The sequence below is a fragment of the Carcharhinus amblyrhynchos genome, chromosome 19 (genome assembly GCF_965287045.1).
Source record: "Carcharhinus amblyrhynchos chromosome 19, sCarAmb.v2.hapA, whole genome shotgun sequence".
Taxonomy (NCBI): domain Eukaryota; kingdom Metazoa; phylum Chordata; class Chondrichthyes; order Carcharhiniformes; family Carcharhinidae; genus Carcharhinus; species Carcharhinus amblyrhynchos.
Genome location: NC_137342.1, coordinates 52,015,811 through 52,036,803, shown reverse-complemented (window position 1 = coordinate 52,036,803; position 20,993 = coordinate 52,015,811). Strand labels below are relative to the sequence as shown.

The 20,993-nt window shown below is 43.0% G+C and overlaps 1 protein-coding gene across 3 annotated transcripts in view; it reads right to left on the bottom strand.

Moving 5' to 3' along the window:
* The window catches only part of sema3d (sema domain, immunoglobulin domain (Ig), short basic domain, secreted, (semaphorin) 3D), a 305,816-nt gene that overhangs the window by 117,297 nt on the left and 167,526 nt on the right, over positions 1-20,993 (bottom strand). For all 3 annotated transcript variants that reach the window (XM_080207776.1, XM_080207777.1, XM_080207778.1), the window contains 2 exons: positions 10,374-10,502; positions 8,943-9,085 (listed from right to left, as the gene is read on the bottom strand). In XM_080207776.1, coding sequence (XP_080063902.1) covers positions 8,943-9,085; positions 10,374-10,502 — 272 coding nt within the window. The remainder of the gene's footprint in view (positions 1-8,942; positions 9,086-10,373; positions 10,503-20,993) is intronic.

The window sequence follows — 20,993 nt, the reverse complement described above, 5'->3', positions numbered from 1 at the left end:
AGCCTCCTGCCACTCGACTGACTTTAACTCTGTACAAGGAGGGGAATGTTGATAAGGTTAAATTTGGGCTCTGGCTCTACACCAACTATGTACAGCTTGAACTGTCATGATACCGGAGATTGTTAAATTATTCGCTAAACAATCTACTTGGTGCTGCTTCACCCTGTCCTCATACAATGCTGTTCCTTTCTCCCTCATGAACTTATTGAACTCTTCCTTAAATGCATTGTTCGCTGGAGCGGGCGGAGTGAAGGAGCGCTGAGTAAGGTAAGAGGTTACCTTTAAAAACATTTTTGCGGGCTTAATAACATTTTCAGCTTTAAAACTACAAAGGAAGTGGGTCGTGGGGATTTGTGGGAAGGGATTTTTTTTAAACCGCGCTAGGTTTAAAAGGAGGCTTGTTGTAGACAGCGGGCAGCGTCGGAGCGGGCAGCGGAGTGAGAGGGAAGCAGAGTGAGCTGTAAGGGCTTAGGATCAAAAGGGCTTGGCAGAAAAGGGCCAGGTAAGTTTGCGTTGTAAACTGTGTTTAGAAATTACTAAGGGGCAATAATGGAGGGGCATGTGATGTGCTGTTTCTGTATGATGTGGGAGCTGGCGGACCCCAGGGTCCTTCCCAGTGACCATGTCTGCAGTAAGTGCAGGTTGCTGGAGGAGCTCCAGCTCAAAGTAGATGAGCTGGCCTCTGAGCTACAGACACTGAGGCTCATCAGGGGGAGGGAGGGTGCCATTGATAATGGGGTGCAAGGGACATCCACCCCCCCTAGACTGGCTCACTCTAAGGGTCAGGAACAAGAGGGGGCTGCTGGGGGGAGGAAGGAGGGTGGGGAGAGGAGGAAGGAGGGTGGGACCCAAATGCCTCAGCCCCTCAATCTGCATAACAGGTTTGAGGTTCTTGCTTCCAGTGTGGACAAGAATGAGGGCTGTGAGGTTGATGAGCAAACTGCACACGGTACAGTGATGCAGACACAGGACATAAACAAAGAGAAGGTAAAAAGGAATGTAGTGGTAATTGGGGATAGTGTGGTTAAGGGTATTGACACTGTCTTTTGTCACAATGATAAAGAGCACAGAAGGGTGTGTTGTCTGCCTGGTGCTCGGGTCCAGGATGTCGCATCTGGGCTGCAGAAGAACCTGGAGTGGGAGGGTGAGAATCCGGTCGTTGTGGTACATGTGGGTGCCAACGACGTAGGCAAAATGCGAACTGAGGATCTGGAGAGGGAGTATGAAAAGCTGGGAATGGAATTAAAAAGCAGAACCGACAAGGTGGTTATCTCTGGGTTACTGCCTGAACCGAGTGCAGATGGGCATAGGGTAGATAGGATTAAAGAGATGAATGGGTGGCTCAGGGATTGGTGTGGGAGGAATGGGTTTGAATTTATGGGGCATTGGCACCAGTATTGGGGCAGGTGGGACCTGTTCAGGTGGGATGGTGTTGGTCTGAACCATGCTGGGACCAGAGTCCTGGCGAATTGTATGACTAGGACTGTAAACAGGGCTTTAAACTAATTAGCGGGGGGGGAAGGGTGCAAGGGTAGGTGAAATTACACGGTCTAAAGTAAAGGAGAGGGTACAGGTAAGGGAAGAGGCCAAGGATGTCCCAATAATAAAGGGAGTAGGGGGCATGAGTATGGTTGGTAGCGTTCCGGCAAATAGGGTCCAGGTGAAGGCTGGGATGAAGGCACTTTATCTGAATGCACAAAGCATTCGGAACAAAGTGGATGAGCTGGTGGCGCAGATCAGCACAAATGGATACGATCTGGTGGCCATTACAGAGACGTGGCTGCAAGGTGACAGGGACTGGGAGCTGAATGTCCAGGGGTATCAAGTGTTTAGGAAGGATAGGAAGGAGGAAAAAGGGGGGGGTGCGTAGCTCTGCTGATTAAGGACAGCATCAGGGTGGTAGTAAGGGATGATATAGGCGGCAAAGAGCAGAAAGTAGAATCGTTGTGGGTGGAGATTAGGAACAGCAAAGGGAGGAAGACGCTGGTGGGTGTGGTCTATAGGCCCCCACATAATGACCTGGAGGTGGGGCGGGCTGTTAACGGGCAAATAAATGATGCGTTCAGGAATGGAACGGCGATAATTATGGGGGATTTCAATCTACATATTGATTGGTCGACCCATGCTGGACGCGGTGGGCTTGAGGAAGAGTTCTTGGAATGCTGCCGGGATAGTTTCCTTGAACAGTGTGTGTTGGAGCCAATGAGGGAGCGAGCTATCTTGGATCTGGTGTTATGTAATGAGGCGGGTGGAATTAGGGACCTTGTTGTGAGGGATCCTCTTGGGAAGAGTGATCATTGTATGGTGGAGTATTTGATGCAGATGGAGGATGAGAAAGTAGGATCTCGGACACGCGTCCTTTGTTTAAACAGAGGGGAGTACGATAGGATGAGAGAGGAATTGGCGAATGTTGATTGGGGGAGCACGTTGGAAGGTAGGTCTGCTGAGGAACAATGGAGGATCTTTAAGGAGATCTTTCTTGGTGCTCAGCAGAAATTTATTCCGATGGTAAAGAAGGATCGTAGGAGAAGAGATAATCAGCCGTGGATAACGAAGGAGATAAAAGAGAGTATTAAATTAAAAGCTGATGAGTTTAGAGTGGCTAAAAGTAGTGGGTGAGAAGAGGATTGGGAGAGGTTTAAACATCAACAAAGAATGACGAAGAAGTTGATAAAGAAAGGAAGGATAAGCTATGAATCTAGGCTAGCGCTAAATATAAAAAAGGATAGTAAGAGTTTTTATAAATATATAAAGAGGAGGAGGCTGGCTAGGGTGAATGTTGGACCCTTAGAGGATGAGAGGGGGGATTTAGTGGTGGGGGATGAGGAAATGGCTGAGGCCTTGAATAAGTTTTTTGCTTCAGTCTTCACGGAGGAGGACGTGAATAGTTTGCCGGGTGTTAGCGATGGAAAGATGGAAGGAGTGGAGGGCCTGAATGAGATCATTGTTACTAGAGAGGTTAGTGCTCGACAGACTAGTGGGACTAATGGTGGACAAGTCCCCAGGACTGGATGGAATGCATCCCAGGGTTCTGAAGGAAATGGCGGAGGTGATAGTGGATGCCTTTGGTGATTATTTTCCAAACCTCGCTGGATTCCGGGGAAGTGCCAGAAGATTGGAAAACGGCTAATGTTACGCCGCTGTTTAAAAAGGGTATCAAGCATAAGGCAGGGAATTATAGGCCGGTTAGTTTAATGTCTGTTGTAGGAAAAATGCTTGAATCCGTCATCAAAGAGGAAATAGCAAGACATCTTGAAAAGAATTGTTTGACAGAGCAGATGCAGCATGGATTTGTTAAGGGGAAGTCGTGTCTGACGAATTTATTGGAATTCTATGAGGATGTGTCTAGTGCGGTGGATAGAGGGGAACCAGTGGATGTGGTGTTTCTTGATTTTCAGAAGGCGTTTGATAAGGTGCTGCACAAAAGGCTGTGGCAGAAGGTTAGGGGGCATGGAATTAGGGGTAAGGTGTTAGCGTGGATAGGGGATTGGCTGTCAAATAGGAGGCAGAGAGTGGGTGTCAATGGGTGCTATTCGTATTGGCAGTTGGTGACTAGTGGAGTGCCCCAGGGATCGGTGCTGGGGCCTCAGCTATTTACCATTTATATAGATGATCTGGAGGAGGGTGCGGAGTGTAACGTGTCGAAATTTGCTGATGACACAAAGATAAGTAGAACAGCAAATTGTGCGGAGGGTGTGGAAAATCTGCAGAGGGATCTAGATAGGCTGAGCGAGTGGGCGAGGACCTGGCAGATGGAATACAAAGTTGGCAAGTGTGAGGTTATCCACTTTGGTAGGAATAATAGTAGGAATGACTACTACTTACAGGGCGAAAAGCTGCAGCATGCTACGGTGCAGAGGGACCTGGGGGTCCTTGTTCACGAGTTGCAAAAACCCAGCCTACAGGTGCAGCAGGTGATCAGGAAGGCGAATGGGATGCTGGCCTTCATAACGAGGGGGATTGAATATAAAAGTAGGGAGGTCTTGCTGCAACTGTACAGGGCACTGATGAGGCCGCAGCTGGAGTACTGTGTGCAGTTTTGGTCGCCGCACCTGCGCAAGGATATTTTGGCCTTGGAGAGAGTGCAGAGGAGGTTTAATCGGCTGATACCGGAGTTGAGGGGGTTGAGCTATGAGGACAGGCTGAATAGACTGGGCTTGTACTCGTTAGAGTTTAGAAGAATGAGGGGGGATCTTATTGAGACGTATAAGATGATGAAAGGGATGGATAGGGTAAAGGTGGAGAGGCTCTTCCCGCTCAGAAAGGACAGCAGGACTAGAGGGCACAGCCTTAAGATAAGGGGGGAGCAGTTTAGAACAGAGTTGAGGAGGAACTTCTTCACTTAAAGGGTGGTGAATCTCTGGAATTCTCTGCCCGTTGAAGTGGTGGAGGCTACCTCGCTAAATATATTTAAGACGCGGGTAGATAGGTTTTTGGTAGGCAAGGGGATTAAGGGTTATGGGGAGAAAGCGGGAAAGTGGAACTGATCCACTTCAGATCAGCCATGATCTTATTGAATGGCAGGGCAGGCTCGAAGGGCTAGATGGCCTACTCCTGCTCCTATTTCTTATGTTCTTATCTATGTTAGTCATCTCTGTCACTCCCAGTGATAGCAAGCTTTTGCATTCTAAACTCCTGGATTGTTCTTTTTTTCATTCATTCATGGGACTTGGGCGTTGCTGGCTGGCCAGCATTTATTGTCCATCCTTAATTGCCCTTCAGAAGGTGGTGGTGAGTCACCTTCTTGAATTGCTGCAGCCTATGCTCTGTGGGTTGACCCACAATGCTGTTAGGAAGGGAATTTCAAGATTTTGATCCAGCGACTGTGAAGGAACGGCGATATATTTCCAAGTCAGGATGGTGAGTGGCTTGGAGGGGAATCTTCAATTACCGTGTGATAATCCAAACTTAACTTTATCAAAATGTCACTTTGTTTTTATTGGAGTTGATGGGGAGATGCACTGGAAACTGGTTACTGATACAATTAGTTCGGTTGAGGGGCATATATTGGACTTACAACACAAAGTAATTGATTAGAGAATATTATAACAATTGGGGGCTGTACATTAGATCGATTGGTGTAGAATCAGCACGCAAATTTTACCTCGTCAAAACTCATCTACCTGTAGAGTCCAAACCAATCCCGAGAGGGAGCAGATAAAGGAATGCACGTTTCATCAATTATATATCACCACAGATAACAGCAGAAATTTGGTGTTAATTGATCAGCACAACAATGGTGTCAATTGAAATATAGAATCCTCCAGCTCAGACCATCATCAAGCTATCTTGGCTGGAAGCTCCAAACATGGGAATCCTGTGGAGTTGAATTGCTCCATAACACCGGATGAAACAAAGCCACTCCAAGGAGATCCATTGGCTGAAATCAATCCAGCTGAGTTTGAACAAAGGAAAACTCTTATCAGGCTAACGTGATTCCCCTCGTACAAACTCATCCCAAAGGAATGCCTATCTTTAAATGAAACATACTGGAGTGATCCACAGCCACAAGCTCATCATCAGGACGACTTTAGAACTGACCCTTCTTCAATTATGTGAGTCACGGAGCTTTTTTTTGTGTTTTCAGCACATTTAGAAAATTGTTCATACTTTCTTGTAACCAGCAGTGTGTCTGACAAAAATCTGCTTATTAAAGGAATTGTAAGAACAGCTGGAAACCATATTTGATTCTGATATAAAACAATTAAGATGTCGTAGTCCATATTGTTCCGCAATTAGGCAGCAAATGCTGGCCAGCCAGCGACACCCATGTAATCAGCACCTTTTGAACTGCAATGACTATTGGCACAAACATGGATTAACTCATCAACCTAAACAAATAATAATCTAGGTACCAGCACATGTGCCTGAAACACGTACCCATTCGAACTAACTTGCAGTCCACAACCTCCAGAGCTATAGAAATTTACAGCCAAAAAGCCACAACCTGATCTAAACCTAATTGACTCCAGCCTTGCTGGGGCTCTGTGATGTTGCACTTGATTAAATTCTGCCTTAATGTCAAAGGTTGTCGCTCTCAACTCACTTCCCCAACTGAATTCATCACCACGGGAAGTAATTGTTGCCAAAACATTTGACATGATATAGTCCTTGGGATGAATGGGATCAAAGATTATGGGGAAAAAGCAGGATTAGGCAATTGAGTTGGATGATCAGCCATATCGCGATGAATGGCAGACTCAAAGAGCCAAATGGCCTCCTCCTGCTCCTATTTTCACTGTTTCTATGTTTCAACTCACTTTTTCCATGTTTGGATCAAAGCTGTCATGTGGTCAGGACCATGAGTGTTCCACAGCAACCCAAACCGAGCGTCAGAGGGAAGGTCATTTCTGACTAAGTCTTCCTTCCATCAATTTGTTGATGATTGGGAACAGACTAATGGGCAGTGATTCTATGAGTATGAGTATATACTCATTGTCTTTTTTTTTGTTCTACAAAGTTTTTTTCAGTATCTCAATTTGTAAAAACTATTATTTCCTTCTTGGAATTGGATCTTGGTGAAGCTGCGCTGTATATATTCCTGGTGATTCTATTCCTTCTCTAATAGGGCACTCAAAACTGCACAGATCCCTTAAAATGGGACATCACAGAATATTATTATTTCCTGGTTTCTGTGTTCTGTGTCACTAAGATCTATATTTGTCATGAGTCATTTTTGGCTTCATCAGCCTGCTCTGCACCTTTGAAACATTATGAATTTAAATACCAATACTGTTGTTTATCCAAACTCTCCAATACATTTCCAATGAGTATATACTCATACTCATAGAATCTTAGAGTCTCTACATGGGCACTTGGTCCATCGAGTCTGCACTGACAATGATCAGGCCTTATCCCTATAACTCCATATATTTACCATGCCAATCCCCTTGACACTAGTGGACAATTTATCATGGCTAACTCACACATCTTTGGACTGTGGGAGGAAACTGGAGCACCCAGAGGAAACCCACGCAGACACGGGGAGAACGTGCAGGCTCCACACAGACAGTGACCCAAGACGGGAATCGAACCCAGGTGCCTGGTGCTGTGAAGCAGCAGTGCTAACCACTGTGCCACCCTGTTAAATTAAAAATCACTTATTCTCTTCAAAAGACACTCAACCACATCAAAATCTGGAATATCCACTCCATCACACTTTTTGGTTATTTTATCCCATAGATGTGCGTAGAACATACAGTGACACACTAAATCTTTTGCATGCATCGTATCATTTCTTCAGGGTTAATGTGTAAGTCCTGAGAGTGTGTGTGTTCCAGGATGAGATAAATGAACACTTACTGTGAGAGTTGGTGTTTGAGGGGAAAATACACAGTGCCGTGGTTGATGGAGCCAATGTGTAAGGGTGGAACAGGTTATTTTATTGGTCTACGTGCCAGACTTCATTATTGTGCTGCTTCAGATGGATGGAACAGCTGCACAAATGTTTTTTCAGTTTCCTATGTATATCCTGTGCACTTGGATTGCCTCAAATTATTTTGCACACAGAACTGGACATAATACAGGAGCTATGTTATTTTAACGTTATATTCAACTTAATAGAAATATTGAAGCATAACTTCCAGCAAATCCTCTCCAACAAATTCCAAAGCGATTTTTTTGTGCATTTTTATGTTGGGATCAGGTCCTGCTGAGGGATGAACATGCAAATTAATTTGTGGTTTGAATTTAGACCAAACTGAGGTGAACATGAACAGGTTAGAGTGAGGATCTCTGAAACTCTGAAACATGAAGGAATCTAAACCAATATAGACAGAGAATGATTCCTACCAAACTGAACCCATGTGACTCTGGTCCGACCCTGTCTGCTCCCCACCTGTGTTATCTCTCGGAGTTGTATGACCCTATTCATAAGGCTAGCAATGGGAGCCATCTTGTTCCCGATTACTGCTGATAGCATTATTGCTTTCAGTCAATCTATTGTTCCTTCTCTCTCCCTGTATTTTGTCATTGACGGAAGTTTCACAAAATGTAACCAAAAGCAAAACACATCCATCTTTCAAAATTCAAAATACATGTTTTCAATGAGAAATATTTGTTTCTGTCTTCTATGGCAACAGGCCTGGCTGGCTTATTTTCCCATTGTCCAAGATCATTCATTCTACTAAATCTGTGACTGTTTATGTTGGGGGGCCTAATTAATGACCCCCTCCCCTCCTCCCACATCACCAACCTTCAGAAGCTTTGAAGATGAAAATACAGCTTTCATGAAGATTTGCTTCACAGCAATCCACAACAAAATAATGACTTTGTAGGAATAAAAACTGAAATACAACATGTAGCATGTCAAAGTGAATGGCATACTCAGTGAACGCACTACAAAGTAAGATGCTTTGACTTGTAACCAAGAGTTTTTGATCAACATAGAAAGAGGAAAATTGGACAGAAGTAGGGTTTTCAGCTTTCGCACAGACTGGGGTTAACCCTGGTCCATGTTGAGACACCTGATGTTATGCTGGGCTGGAACAGAGTGTGCTACAATTGGTCTCAATGTTCACAAACGGGACAGGTGAAACCCAGCCACCATTCCAGATTACTATCCAAGTGCTAACCAATCCCAACCTGAATCCATGAACACTAGCCTATCAGCACTCATTGTTAGCCTCATCAGAGTTTGCTTCAGGTACCAAGAATCTGTTACCAAACGAGAAAATGCTGGAAAATCTTAGCGGGTCTGGCAGCATCTGTAAGGAGGGAAAAGCGCTGATGTTTCGAGTCCAGATGACCCTTTATCAAAGCTGCCAATGTCACCGGGAAAAGTTACTGTCTTCAGGCAGAAGAGAAGAAAACCACTTGCAAAGTTAGAACTTCTGTCATTTAATGAGTTGTAAAATTAAGCAGAATGAACTAGATTGTGTCAATCAAGTAACCCCTCACTTTACACGCACAATAAATTAACAATGTTAAAATGCTCTGCCTACCTTACAAACCCGTGCAACCCTGGAGAAAATGGACTTGTCTGAGGTGCTGCTGTCCTCTGTTGCTTCCCGAAAGAAAAAATATATCTTGTCGTCATCTGCGTTGTAGGTGTCCGGAATGGAAAATGCTCCCATAAACTTAGCCTCTGTAAATGAAAAGTTGTTGCTTAGCGTACAGAGAAACATTGAGGAGTATATTGGCAAACTGCCAGTGGCATTTTATTTTCAAAGACTTGAAAAGACATCAATGATGGCCTTTTGATTTCAAAGTTACAGTTTTTTAAAGTTTTATGCAGTCTCCACTCCCCCCCCCCGCCCCCGTTCCTCCCCCTCTCCCCCATTTTCCTCTCAGTGTTTGTTTAAAATAATATCACTAGGAAAAGGGTGAGAGGTTTGTGGTGCAATGGGTCAAGTCCCTGCCTCTGGGCTCAGGTCCCACACCGGAACTGAATGGCACATTTGTGATTTGGCCAAGAACCTGTAAATTCCTTGAACAGGAACACGCCGGCATCGGGTGCTGACATCCTCAAACTTTCTATCCATATAAACATGTCCACATTTACCAAGGATTAATGGAGAAACCAAAGCGGTTGTACAATCTCTTATGAGTGATTGGTGTCTTTACATCATTATAACACACCACAGTTATCTGCTCTACTTTAACCTGAGGTCAGTCGTAGACACACTTGGATACTTACACAGTGTTCCACATCCTAGATGCTGAATTATTTAATACAGTAGGAGGTCACATTACTTCTCTCATAATATTAAAGTAGTTTTAATTTGATATAATTGACAAGAATCAGCTTTCAAAATCTGCTTTGACAAGTGTGAAAGTTGAATGGTTTGAGAATACATTCCGCAGGAGGTCTTATACTTCCCAGATAATCTATCTGCCTCTATGTTATGCTGTCACTTAGTGTTAAAGTGTATCATAAACTCCTTCTCCTTCGGGTACCAAAGAGGGTGTTGGTTCCCATGGATTTTCATTGGATTGGTCCATGATTATGCTGGAGTGAGTTAGTGTTGCCTTCTGCAGCGACTAGGAAACTCTCTCACTCTCTCTGCCTGCTCTAACATGGCCAAAAAATTCTATCAACATGTTTGGTCACATTAAGTTCATAAACTGATATCACTTTATGTTAACACTGGTGTAGTGCCAACATTTATTATCTAGGTGGTTTTAATGATCTTAAATAATCCATTTGCCGAATGGGTGCTGACCCACATGAACAGCGACAGTTTATGAAGACACATTTCCAGTCAAAGCGATGAGGCATTGGCCAGTTTATTCATTCAGAAACTCACCAGCGTCAAACATAATGAGTACAAGTGATATGAAAATGGTCTGAATCACAACACCATTTACTGGACGTCCACTAAACTTTATTCAATAACTTAAAAAGAAACAAAGAAGTGGTTATAAATCTGTACCGTTGAGCCAGTAATGCTCAGAGAGATCTGTCCGTATGTAATAGTGGTTAGACGGTGGTCCCAGTGAACGGGTGAAAGCAGTATCCCTGCCGTGAAAGTCGGAAGCTGTACCAGCATAAAGATATTCTCCTGGAAATAAAAGATGAGTAAAAATTAGATCCAGCCAAGTTACAGGAGAAATCATCTCATCATGTCTCACCAATTAGAAAACAGTTCAAAAATATGCAGATGATGAGTCCAGTGGCACCCCACAGGGATCAGTGTTGGGGCCCTTGCTGTTTGTGGTTGATATAAATTATTTCAACTTGAATGTTGGAGGACTGATCAGTAAATTCACAGAATAATGAACAGGATAGCCTTACACTACAGGGTGAGAAAGAAGGGGTGATCAGATGGGCCGTCAGTGAGAAATGGGATTCGGTCTGGATAAGTGGGAGGTGGTGCTGTTCTGCGGGGAGCGCGTGGGAGCTGATCAAGGAAGTGTTTAAAATATTTCCAAATATTCCCAAACTTTAGACCTGTACCTGGTTCTTGTATTCAGCAAAAGTAACCAATTGTACAATGAAATGTTTAGACACAGTCCAAAGATATGCAGGCTAGGTTGATTGGCCATGCTAAATTTGTGCCTTAGTGTCCTGAGGTGTGTGGGTTAGAGGGATTAGCGGGTAAATATGTAGGAATATGGGGGCAGGGCCTGGGTGGGATTGTGGTCGGCACAGACTCAATGGGCTAAATGGCCTCTTTCAGCACAGTAGGGTTTCTATGATTCACAGGATGTGTTCTTTCCACTCTTCACACCGGTGAGATTTTCTGGTGTCGCCGATGGCGCGCTCTCACCACGGGCTTCCTGATGACCTGGGGTGGAATCAAAGGGAAATCCCATTGACAGTGATGGGACTGGACAATCCCACCATTGGCCAAGAGTCTGCCATCTCTTGCCATCAAGAAATACGCTGTGGGGTGGCCAGAGGTCCCAGCGAGTGTGTTACACAGATGTGAACTGAAGTGGGTAAATTGTGCAATAAATATTTCCTTGAAGCACCAACAGCTGTTTGTTCTGTTACATCAAAGAGCTCGTTGAATTACATGGTCTCACTTTTCTTGTTAGTACTGGGAAATTCTTATTAATGTGATACACTTTAAAATATTTCCAAATGTTTTCTCTTAAAAAAATTATTATAAAGAAAATACATTTTGGACTAAAGTAAAGCTCTATTTGAAATTATTTTCAGAACAAATATCACGGTGTTATTTCAGGGGATATATTACTTTACACGGAGTAAATCCTCATTTTGCTGGTTCGACTTATGCAAGAGATATGTGTTTAAAAAGCATAACACATCGAAACAGGAGCTGCTCAAATAGCCTTGTACAGAGTGATTCTTTTGGGGCAAGACATCTTCCTTTTCAAATACTTGAACTTTAACCAAACAAATGAAGTGGTCATCAATACTCCAGCTTCCTCAAACTGCCCCTTAATGGGACTGTTTACAGTGGTCATCAATCGGAACTTGGGCCTCACCGTCAGACTGGTATATTGATCGTACATTCCTGTAGGTTGCTGTCACATTGAAAAATGAACAAACTAATTACTATTTACACAACTGACAAGCATGCAATGACCATGGCCCATCCTGCACTGCCCTTTCTCAAGATGCAGTTGTTAGCGTTCTATTAATACCCTGATCGTTCTTCAGCCCTGCATGCCTTGGAATCAGCTGAAAGTCATATCTAACAGCAGAAATTTCAAAAATGGAATAAACGTTCTGATGCTTAAGAAATATTATCAACTCTAACATTTAAAGATAATAAAGTAGATAATAAGTAGATATGTTTATCTTCCCTCCCACCCCAATCCCCTCCAGACGTACAGATAAAGAGGGTTGATAAAAGTTGCAAGTGTTGTTCTGCAGGAAGCATATGGGAGCTGATCAAATAAATGTTCAAAATATTTCCAAATATTCCCAAACTTTCGGACCTGTTCCTGGTTCCTGTATTCAGCAAAAGTAACCAGTCCAAAGATATGCAGGCTAGGCTGATTGGCCATGCTAAATTTGTGCCTTAGTGTCCTGAGATGCATAGGTTAGAGGGATTAGTAGGTAAATATGTAGGAATGTGGGGGCAGGGCCTGGGTGGGATTGTGGTCAGTACAGATTTGGTGGGCCAACTGGCCTCTTTCTGCACTCTAAGGTTTCTCTGATTCTAAGATGTGAACTTCAAGCTTCACAACACATTGCGCAGAAAGTATTTGCTATCTCTTCTGGTGGGGAGATGTAGATTTATGCTCCATATATCCCACAGGTCCAGCCTACCCGAAAGACCACTCCCACACCCCCCCCCCCCCCCCCCTCCACCACACCACCCACACCACCCCCCACAGGTCCAGCCTTCAACAGTTAAGGGGAGATGGTAGGATTGTGTTAATGTCACTGGACTAGTAATTCAGAGGCCCAGACTAAAGTTTTGAGGACGTGGGTTCAAATCTCAGCATGACAGCCGGGGAAATTTAAATTCAATAAAATCTGGAAAAAATGTCTTCAAAATGATGACCTTGTAATTATCATCAATTGCTGTAAAAAATTGCAGCATGCTGCTGTGCAGAGGGATCTGGGTGTCCTTGTGCAAGAATTGCAAGGAGTTGGTTTGCAGGTGCAGCAGGTCATTATGAAGGCAAATGGAATTTTGTCCTTTATTGCTAGAGGGATGGAGTTTAAAAATAGCGAGGTCATGTTGCAGCTGTATAAGGTACTAGTGAGGCCACACCTGGAGTACAGTTTTGGTCTCCTTGAGAAAGGATATACTGGCACTGGAGGGGGTGCAGAGGAGATTCACTAGGTTAATTCCAGAGTTGAGAGGGTTGGCTTATGAGGGGAGACTGAGTAGACTGGGGCTATACTCATTGGAATTCAGAAAAATGAAGGGAGATCTTATAGAAATATATAAGATTATGAAGGGAATAGATAAGATAGAAGCAGAGTTTTTCCACAGGCAGGAGAAAATAGAAACAAGGGGCATGGTCTCAAAATAAGGGGGAGCAGATTTAGGACTGAGTTGAGGAGGAGCTTCTTCACCCAAAGGGTTGTGAATCTGTGGAATTCCCTGCCCAGTGAAGCAGTTGAGGCTCCCTCATTGAATGTTTTTAAGGCAAGGATAGATAGATTTTTGAACAGTAAAGGAATTAAGGGTTACGGTGAGCGGGCAGGTAAGTGGAGCTGAATCCATGAAAAGAATCAGCCACCGTCTTATTGAATGGCGGAGCAGGCTTGAGGGGTCAGATGGTCTATTCCTGCTCCTAATTCTTTTGTTGTAAAAACCCAGCTCATTCAATAATGTGTTTTAGGGAAGAGCATCTACCATCCTTTGATTTGATTGACTTATCATTGTCACATGTGTTAGTATACAGTGAAAAGTATTGTTTCTTGTGTACTCTGCAGACAAAACATACCATTCATAGAGAAGGAAAGAAGAGGGTGCCGTATGTCATCCTTACATGGTCTGACCAACATGTGACTCCCAATCTACAGCAGTGCAGTGGATTCTTAACTGCCCTCTGAAATGGCCCAACAAACCACTCAGTTCAAGGGAAATTGGGAGTGGTAACAAAATGTCACCTTTGCCAGCGACACTGGCATCCCCTTAAAGAATAAATAAAAGTAACTGGCCCCCTCAGGCTGTGTGAGTTTGCTGTGCGTCAGTGTGTAAAAAGACTGCAATTAATGTGATTTTTTTTAATAACTTTTTTAATAATTTCACCAGAAATGTGTTGAACTGCAAGAGGAAAATATTTGGCAGACACACAATTTAAAAAGCAATCTCTTCCCCCTAATGTTAATAACATGAAAGCAAGAAGTAAACAATAGCATTTTTTTCTGAAAGTCAATTTTAAGAATGATTTACAATACTGAGTTTACAATAGTACAGAGGAGATGTCAGGGGTAAGTTTTCCACTCAGAGGGTGGTGAGTGAGTGGAATCGGCTGCCATCAGTGGTGGTAGAGGTGAACTCGCTGGGGTCTTTTAAAAGACTTCTGGATGAGTACATGGGATCTAATGGGATTGGGAGTTACAGATAGTTCTATGGCTTGGTTGGTATAGATGTGATCGGCGCAACTTGTGGGCCGAAGGGCCTATTTGTGCTGTAGTGTTCTATGTTCTAATAATTGTGTGGATAAATGTATCACTAGCTACAATACCAAGGTTCCTGTTCAATCTCATCGATGTGCTGAATTAGCCGATAACAAAGACATTCAGTTAGCATCCTCAGTTCAAGAGTGGGAAATAATAACATTCAGACACTCTCCTTTTTATCATTATCCAATAATCCTAAAGTACATTGTGAAAATGTGCAGATAGGCTGCAATGCTAGCCATACTTAATCTGTATCTGACAGACCGCTGATTGGTTTTGCTTCTATGTCAGATTAGCGAGATCATTGATTAGTATATCGACAGTGGGACAGATAATTAGCTAGATATTGAAGAGTGTGTTGGCATTTTTAGATGTTGTCACTCCTGCACTTAGGCTGATCTATCAGCTGTTGCTATAACCTCAATTGGGCGGCACAGTGGCACAGTGGTTAGCACTGCTGCCTCACAGTGTCTGGGATCCGGGTTCAATTCCCGGCTTGGGTCACTGTCTGTGTGGAGTTTGCCTGTTCTCCTTGTGTCTGCGTGGGCTTCCTCCGGGTGCTCCAGTTTCTTCACACGGTTGAAAGACATACGGGTTTGGTGCATTGGCTGTGCTAAATTCTCCCTCAGAGTACCCAAACAGACGCCAGAGTGTGGCGACTAGGGGATTTTCACAGAAACTTCATTGCAGTGTTAATGTAAGTCTACTTGTGACACGACGAAATAAACTTAAACCTTGTTCAGTAGAATGTTGAATTCGGGATTTTGCACCCATGTTCACCGTGAGTGCAAAACAGTGACGCGGTGCAAAATTTCACGAGATGCAGAAAATAAGAATCTTGCCAGCAATATTTTGCTTCTGGATTCTCTCTGCCCCGTGCTAGTGATGTAGTGAGATTCACACCAGGAGGGTCAATAATTTTCAATATAATTAGGGGGCTTTGCTGCCACTTCATCCCCTCACATTTGAAATCCCGCCCTTTCTGACGTGACATGTGGAGGGTGGGGGTGGATCTCAAGATTCCCGACTGCCAGTTTTTCCCTGCCCTGCCCTGCCCCACCAGTGTGGGCCACACGGCCAGATTTTTCTTCAAAGTTCTGGATTATCTGGAGAGATAAGCCGGCTGTGCATCCGAAGATCCCTACACCGAGTTTCCCACCTCAACCAGCACTCTGTGCAGGGAATGGAAAATTCCAGCTGACCGTGTGTTCAGTGTTCTCCGTGTTATTGAGGAAAAGATGATGCTCTTCATGAGCTTCTGAAGAAATAAGCTCCCTGAAATAGCCAGTTATTCCCCCATCAACTTCAACAATCTCAGTCCAAAACATTTTGATTATTGAGGGTGTTTTTAGCAGTTCTCTCACTCATCATCAATTAGCACCGAAGGTTGAACTTGTTGAAGAACTGTTGTTATGAATAATTGAACAAGTCATTGCAATGAGACAGTGTGCACAGACAGTTTTTGGACTGTATGCTGAATTCACTATCTGCATATTTCCATTATTTTTTCAAAACGTGTTTCCAAATCAGAAATTAATTATTTCATATCAAGGTGGCAAGTTAACATAATATTTTAATCTAACTGCCTGAGTCCATAGTTCAGAGAAAAAAGTGAAAAATGATTCATGAATTATTCTTTTGTCTTTGGTTGGATTAAACTTTAAACGTTAAATTGATGTTCTACAATATTGAGAAATGTTCCATACTTTTATAGCCATCCTCAATGTTAAACTTTCCTACACCAGGTATAATAAAAATTTGAATGAGCATCAATATATTTTATTCAACGTAGGAAGTGAGACCTCTCTAGAGTTTTACAGTTCTGAACAAATTGGTTATGACCTGTGGACGCTATGAAATTATTGCAAAATAATTGCGCTGACTGCAAAATATAATTTCAAATCATACGCTTCCTGTAATTTAATAAGGTGAGAGAGTCCTGTTCAGTGTTAGGAAAGCCAGGGGAACAAGAGGTGAGAAAGACGGCACATGAAGCCTACAGATTGGTTTAGCAACAGTGCACAGACATAAAACCACTCCAACCCCCGCACATCTATTCAACTATAGCACAGATAGAGTGAATTAATAGAAGCCATTTCTGTCAGGATGCTGTTTGGGGTTCAAATAATTACTTTTAACAGTCTCTGCTCAGCATGAGAAGTGGAAAAGTCACCTCATTACAGTAGTGGGAGATACTGCAATAGATTACTAACACATTATAATATGTTGTTAACATTGCAGAGACTTACCGTAAAACAAGTCTGACTCCCTGCAGACAATAACCAAAACCATCTCATGTGCAACATGCAGTGGATTTGCTAACAAGGTAGAGAAAACAACAACCCATCATTAGTCTGCCTGCTATCCATGCCCAGGATTATGATCCAGCTGCAGCTGAAGTGATTTCTCTATCTTGAATATAGATTTACATCATTGCAAAGATTTTAAATTGTGTTGCATTCCATCTTTTAGATCATTTTTCTCATAGTCAACACAGACCCGAGTTCCCACAGACAAGCCTTTACCTCCTTTACACTGAGTAGCATCGAAAGTATTCAGGGATAGCCTGGCCTGGAGAACAATTACTTTCTGGATTACACAGAGGGATTTGAACTGCATTCTCCCATTGCTTCAGAAAGCAATAAGTGTAATTTGAGTGCCAAATATTTTGAACAGAGGCTAAACTACCAAACTGAGTAATTTCAAGGCCAACAGGAGAACAACTTGCAAAACCCCTCTGGTTCTAGGCTTTCTTGGGATGACTATATTTCTTACCCAGAATGCAATGTCTTGCCTCAAGGTCTGTGCTACTTGAAACTGTAACTAACTGTTACCTGATCCTTACACTCATGAAATCTTTTAAAATACTTAACCTTCATGAAGAGATATTGAAATAAGAGGTAATTCAGTCCAACAAATGCCATAACACATACTCATCACATATTGATGGCCGAATGTGATCTCCAGCAGGTGTTCTTTATGCTTGCATCAGCATGTTCCTGTCTATTAGCCCCGAGATACACTTTCATTGTCTCCAATTCTTTGCTATTTTCAGAGGTCTGGCTGGTAAAGCAATCACCAGCATTGAATGGGCTTCCTTCCGACCTTCCGTCATGGAGGGGTAAAATGAATAGAAGTCAGTTTGCATCTTCCTTCAAAAACCTGGGGTGAAATTGAAACAGGAGTAGACTGTTCCCCAAACCTGTCTCACCACTGAATACAATCATGGCTAATCCCTTGCCTCAACTCCATTGTTGCATCCACTTCCCATGTCTCTTGGTTCCCTGAGAAACCAAGAATCTGTCTGTTCCAGCCCTAAATATATTCAATCATGGAGCACCCACCAGAATAGAAAGTACCAAAGACTGGGTGAAGAAAGTTCTCATCTCAGTCCTAAGTAATCATTTATCCTCAGAATGTGTCCCCCTCACCCCATGTTCTAGATTCCATTGAATTAACTTTCAGCATCAACCTTGTCGAGTCCCTTCAGAATCTTCTTTCAATGAGAACCTCTGTCATTTTTCCAAATTCCAGAGAATAGATTCACTTCTCTCAGATTCTCATTGTAGGATAATCCCTTCATCCCAGCAACCAATTTCCTGAAACTTCAATCTTGCCCCCAGTCCAGCCTAAAATACGAGAGAAACGTCACACAACCCATTATTGCTAATTAGAGTCAAGGCCATAATCTACATTGATTATAGATGTAAACATTAACCTAATTAATGCCCAATGCTCTCCATCATTTCCACTGTTAACATTGTTACCCACTTTTGAAATTCTGTTTTTGCTTATTTATCAATGGATTTGACTATCAACCAATGCTCTTATAAATAGATTTTTGAACAGTTAAGAAATTAAGGGTTATGGTGAGCTGGCGGGTAAGTGGAGCTGAGTCCACAAAAAGATCAGCCATGATCTTATTGAATGGCGGGGCAGGCTCGAGGGGCCAGATGGCCTATTCCTGCTCCTAGTTCTTACATTCTTATGTTTAATGCACCTATTTCTAGCAATGTTTCATCCTGATATTTTTGTTTTATTTTTCACACATAATAGTCAATGCCACTGACCTCAGGCAGCTGTGGGACCTAACCCAAACCAGAATCCAAGGAAGACCAAGCCTTACATAAGAACATAATAAGAACATAAGAATTAGGAGCAGGAGTAGGCCATTTGGTCTCTCGAGCCTGCTCTGCCATTCAATAAGATCATGGCTGATCTTTTCATGGACTCAACACCACTTACCAACCCGCTCACCATAACCCTTAATTTCTTTACTGTTCAAAAATTTATCTATCCTTGCCTTAAAAACATTCAATGAGGTAGCCTCAACTGCTTCACTGGGCAGGGAATTCCACAGATTCACAACCCTCTGTGTGAAGAAGTTCCTCATCAACTCAGTCCTAAATCTGCTCCTCCTTATTTTGAGGTCACGCCCACTAGTTCTTGTTTCACCTGTTAGTGAAACAACTTCCTTGCTTCTATCTTATCTATTCCCTTCATAATCTTATATGTTTCTATAAGATCTCCCCTCATTCTTTTGAATTCCAATGAGTTTAGTCCCAGTCTACTCGGTCTCTCCTCATAAGCCAACCCTCTCAACTCCAGAATGAACCTAGCGAATAATCTCTGCACCCCCTCCAGTTCCAGTATATCCTTCCTCAAGGAGACCAAAACTGTACACAGTACTCCAGGTGTGGCCACACCAGCATCTTATACAGCTGCAACATAACCTCACTGTTTTTAAATTGCATCCCTCTCGCAATGAAGGACAAACTTCCATTTGCTTTCTTAATTACCTGCTGCACCTGCAAACCAACTCCTTATGATTCCTGCACAAGGACACCCAGGTCCCTCTGCACAGCAGCATGGAGCATTTTTTTACCATTTAAATAATAGTTCATTTTGCTGTTATTCCTACCAACATGGATGACCTCACATTTACCAACATTGTATTCCATCTGCCAGACCCTCATCCATTCACTTAGACTATCTATATTCATAGAACATAGAACATAGAACACTACAGCACAAACAGGCCCTTCGGCCCACAAGTTGCGCCGATCACATCATCACCCACCAACCTACAGACCTATCTATAACCCTCAATCTCATTAAACCCCATATACTCATCCAGAAGTCTTTTAAAAGACCCCAGCGAGTTCGCCTCCACCACCACTGACGGCAGCCGATTCCATTCACTCACCACCCTCTGAGTGAAAAACTTACCCCTAACATCACTTCTGAACCTCCCTCCCCGCACCTTAAATCTGTGTCCTCTCGTAGCGACCATTTCAAACCGGGGAAATAGCCTCTGAGAGTCCACCCTATCTATTCCTCTCAACATTTTGTAAACTTCTATCAGGTCGCCTCTCAACCTTCGTCTCTCCACGGAAAAGAGTCCCAGCTCCCTCAACCTAACTTCATAAGGCATGCCTCCCAGTCCAGGCAACATCCTTGTAAATCTCCTCTGCACCCTTTCAATAGCTTCTACATCTTTCCTATAGTGAGGCGACCAGAACTGCGCACAATACTCTAAATGAGGCCTGACAAGGGTCTTATAAAGTTCCAGCATTACCTCCCGACTCCTAAACTCCTAAATTCCTTTGCAGTCTTTCAGCGTCCTCTGCGCACTTTGCTCTTCTACCCATCTTAGTGTCATCTGTGAATTTTGACACACTATACTTGGGTCCCTAACTCCAAATCATCTATGTAAATTGCAAACAATTGCGGTCCCAACACTGATCCCTGAGGCACACCACTAGTCACTGATCACCAACCAGAAAAACACCCATTTACCCACAATCTTTGCTTTCTGTTAGTTGACCAATCCTCCATCCATGCTAATACATTACTTGTAACACTGTGCACCGTTATCTTATGTAGCAGTCTTTGGTGCGGCACCTTGTCAAATGCCTTCTGAAAGTCCAGATACACCACATCCACAGGTTCCCCATTGTTCACTGCGCATGTAACGTTCTCAAAGAATACCACCAAATTTTTCAAACATGACCTGACCTTCATGAGCCCATGCTGCGTCTTACCAATGGGACAATTTATATCCAGATGTCTCACCACTTCTTCCTTGATGATTACAGTCAATATCCAAAATGTGAATAAACATGTGAATGAATGAACCTATCATGTATCTGTATTGTCCTATTTTACTAAATTGGTGAGAGCTCATTTCCTTTCATGATTTCTGATCTTGTTGCTTTCACGAGTGAAATACAACAAAAAGCATTGGACAACAGTAAGAAAGGAAATCTTGAGTTCTGCACATACTTCTTGTGAGACTCCCACTGCTTTTAATGTTATTGAAGATCACTGCGTGTTTTACTGTTTTGTATTTCTCAACCGCCTCTGTAACTATGTTGATGGATAAAGCCCCGGGGTTTTATTCATTCACCAGGCTGATTAAAGTACTTCTACCAGCAAACAGCAAGATTCCGCCCCTCTGTCAGTAACACTGTTAATAAATTTATAACAAATT